This window comes from Cynoglossus semilaevis, chromosome 12 (genome assembly GCF_000523025.1).
Source record: "Cynoglossus semilaevis isolate Cse_v1.0 chromosome 12, Cse_v1.0, whole genome shotgun sequence".
Lineage (NCBI taxonomy): Eukaryota > Metazoa > Chordata > Actinopteri > Pleuronectiformes > Cynoglossidae > Cynoglossus > Cynoglossus semilaevis.
The window spans coordinates 15389733-15392836 of NC_024318.1; the positions used below are offsets into that span (position 1 = coordinate 15389733).

Here is a 3104-nt window from a genome sequence, read left to right on the forward strand (position 1 = left end):
TGAGGAGAACGTCAACGGTGTGATCCCTCGGAACTATCAGCTGCCTTTTTCATGGCGAGCTTTGCAGTGGAATCGTGGCGTGTTGTACAGCAGACTGGACACTCAGTGACCCCTCTAACGCCGCAGAGACGAGGACTGTGACATCCTTAAGTGCTGTTTTCACCCAATGAAGATGGCACTGTTTTTGCAGCAATGCCCTTCACCTCAAGCAACAACACACACGTCCACGTCCAAATGGGTAGCACTGTGACCCATGTGGTTTTTTTTTTGTTCTTATCCATATTATGTAAATAATTCATTTTTGTCATATTTTCTGTTCTGATAGTGTTTGTCTAAGGTATAAATTATAAGGGTTTTTGTTTCTTTTTCATTTTTACGGGCACAGATGCTGCTTCTGTAGCAGGTCTATGAAACATTTCAAACGACATTTCAACCAACTCACTATGCGTTTTGTCATGACGAGTCCTTTATTGCATTTCTCCTGAACACTAAGAGTGGGATGATATGAAAATTTTAGGTCACAATTATTTCAGTTAAAACAAGTAAAGGTCATAATATTGCCATTTTGGTATTAACACACTTAAAATGATTAAAATGACTCAAGCCGGCTATAACTTGTTAAGAACAGTTTTTTTTTTTTTTTGATTTTTTTTTGTTTTTTCACAGTTACATTTTAAAAGGGAAACACGAAAGACGTAGCGTCTACCTTGGAAAGCACAAGGACTGTATGACGGTGAGCTCCGCAACATTATTTTAGATGATGTAAAAGTGGTTTTTCTTTTGGATTTAGGCACATGATTTAAAAAGAAATTCACTTTGAATGTGAATCACTATAATCTTGTTTATCGTCCTGTCCATAATTAGCACAAAACTATAACGTCTCCATGTTTGTAAAACACTTTTATTGCTAACGATGTGTCGATGTATCGCTTATTTGATAACCAAATGCCATAATGCTATTTTAAATAGCAGATTACTTTTTGTATACTGTACTTGCTAAAACAAGTCAAAGGTGCAACAAAAGATAATTTTTGTAAGATGTCAAACTTTATTTTTCGAAAACAGATGATGTCCAAAAAAAAAAAAGAAAAAAAAAAAAAGGAAGAATTTTAGATTTTTACTTTTTCAAGAATGATAACGATGAGAGCATACAAATCTGAAATGGAGAATCCCAGTGCCTTTATTTAAAAAAAAACAAAAACAAAAAATTAGATTGTAAAACTCTTAGTACTCGGTGTCTGGTATTTCTGCCGTGGGTGTGATCTTGCCACGGAGCGAGGTACTTCGTTAAAAGTCCAATTCCCATGAATGTAAAAGCAGCAACTATGCCGGCCTTCGCAGAAGATTGGTCTTCCCAAATCGGAGTGCAGTGAGTGAAATGTACCAATATTTACTGGTGTCAGGCTGTGCTTAGTTGGATATTGCTGTTCAAATATATTGAAATGACTGTTATTTTTTATAAATGTCCATAACATTTCATTTTAACCAGCAGCCATGTTATAAACTGGTCCATTGTCACCTTTGGTTTTTTTTTTTTTTTTTTTTTTTTTTTTTTAAATCTGCTAACGATCACTCCTTTATTTGAAACGTATACGGTTGATATTCTGTATGTACTGGAGAGATCCCAGTAGTTGTTAGTAATCCTGGACCTGAGCGCGTCGTGTGCACTACGTGGTACAAGACGTGCTCTGATTTTGTTTCCCACATTGATGTCCATTTTGAAGTTGAAACAAAACTGTTCACGGAGAAACGACAGCTGCGGGGGGGGGGGGGGGGGGGGGGTCTCTGTGCATGTCGGGAGCCTGTAACCCTTATTTAGTTCCTTTGTCTTGCACTTAATCAAGCTTACTACCTTTTAAGCACGTAGAGGCCGCATACAGGTCTTCAGTGTGGCGCCAAAATATTGAAGAAGGCAAACGTTCAACATGAAGCTTAAATGTGGGAAACAAACGAAAGCATGATGCACGGAAGAAATGGTGATTTTTTTTTTTTATTTGTTTTATTATTCGTCCGTTTGTGCAAACATTTAATTTTCCTGAACTTGAAAATGCTTCATATTTGATTATCCTGATCACGTGCTTGTTTACTTTTATGCTTCTCATTGTTTAACTGTGAATGAACAGTAAAGATTTAAGTATTATGGAATTGTATAGGGAAAGCATTCCTTACATGTTTCCATTAAACCAATAAGATTTACTGGGAAAAAAAAGTCTAACGGTACAATCCTACAACAACTTAACGCAGAATAAACAGTCGGAGAACACCAGATATTTTCAGATGAAAAATAATTGAAAATTTAAAAAGTCTAATTTATCTTCTGGCTCTTTTATGTTTTATACTAAAGGAGGGAGTTGTTTAGATCACTGTTTACAAGATATAATACATCAGACCAGTGATTCTCAAAGTGTGGAATGGGCTCCCCCTGGAGGGCGTAGCTTTATTTGCAGGGAGGTGCTGCCGGTCAAATTGATTACATTCTTTTTTTTTTTTTTGTATTTGTAGGAAAAATGTTACTTAGTAATTGTATTATTACTACATTTATTTCTTACATTTTGAAGCTCTATTCAGAAACAGGAGACAAAATTTGGGAACCACTGCTTTAGTACGTACCACTGATAAACAACTGGAGGCCCGCGGGCCGAATCCAACCCACTGAATTGCCCCATCTGGATTGCCGATGCGACTGGATTTCTAATGTCTAATGTTAGACAAAATTGCGGTTTTCATTTCCAGTTAGTGATCCCCTAGTATATGCTATAAGTAATTATACGTACTTTTTCACAGAAAAATGTCAAACCAGACAACTTAAGTAAAATTACTGTGGGAGTCATAAAATCCCACAGTGATTTACTGGGACGGGATTGGTGGGCTGAAATGACACCTGCTGTACCGTAAGTGTAGCTGCTGTTAGGACTCTCAAGAAGAGGGAAGGAACTCAAGGGAAGGGAAGGGAACGCAGAATCAAATCTGCGGGTTCCGAAAAAATTCAGAATCTGGTACCAACAGACATGTCACTGTGAATTTTTCTTTCGTCTACGCATCTCCAGAAGGCGGACAGGTCTCTTGTATACGTTTCATGTCCCCTGTCTTGTGTCCAACTGCGT

General features: G+C 37.4%; 1 protein-coding gene across 1 annotated transcript in view; it reads left to right on the forward strand.

The window, feature by feature from the left end:
- The window catches only part of LOC103387683 (phosphatidylcholine:ceramide cholinephosphotransferase 1), a 15261-nt gene extending 12995 nt beyond the window's left edge, over positions 1 to 2266 (forward strand). Inside the window, 1 exon segment of the mRNA XM_008322441.3 lies at positions 1 to 2266. This exon segment is cut by the window's left edge and continues 47 nt beyond it. Within this exon segment, the coding sequence (XP_008320663.1) occupies positions 1 to 109 (109 nt within the window). The 3' untranslated portion in view covers positions 110 to 2266.
- The last annotated feature ends 838 nt before the right edge of the window (positions 2267 to 3104 follow it).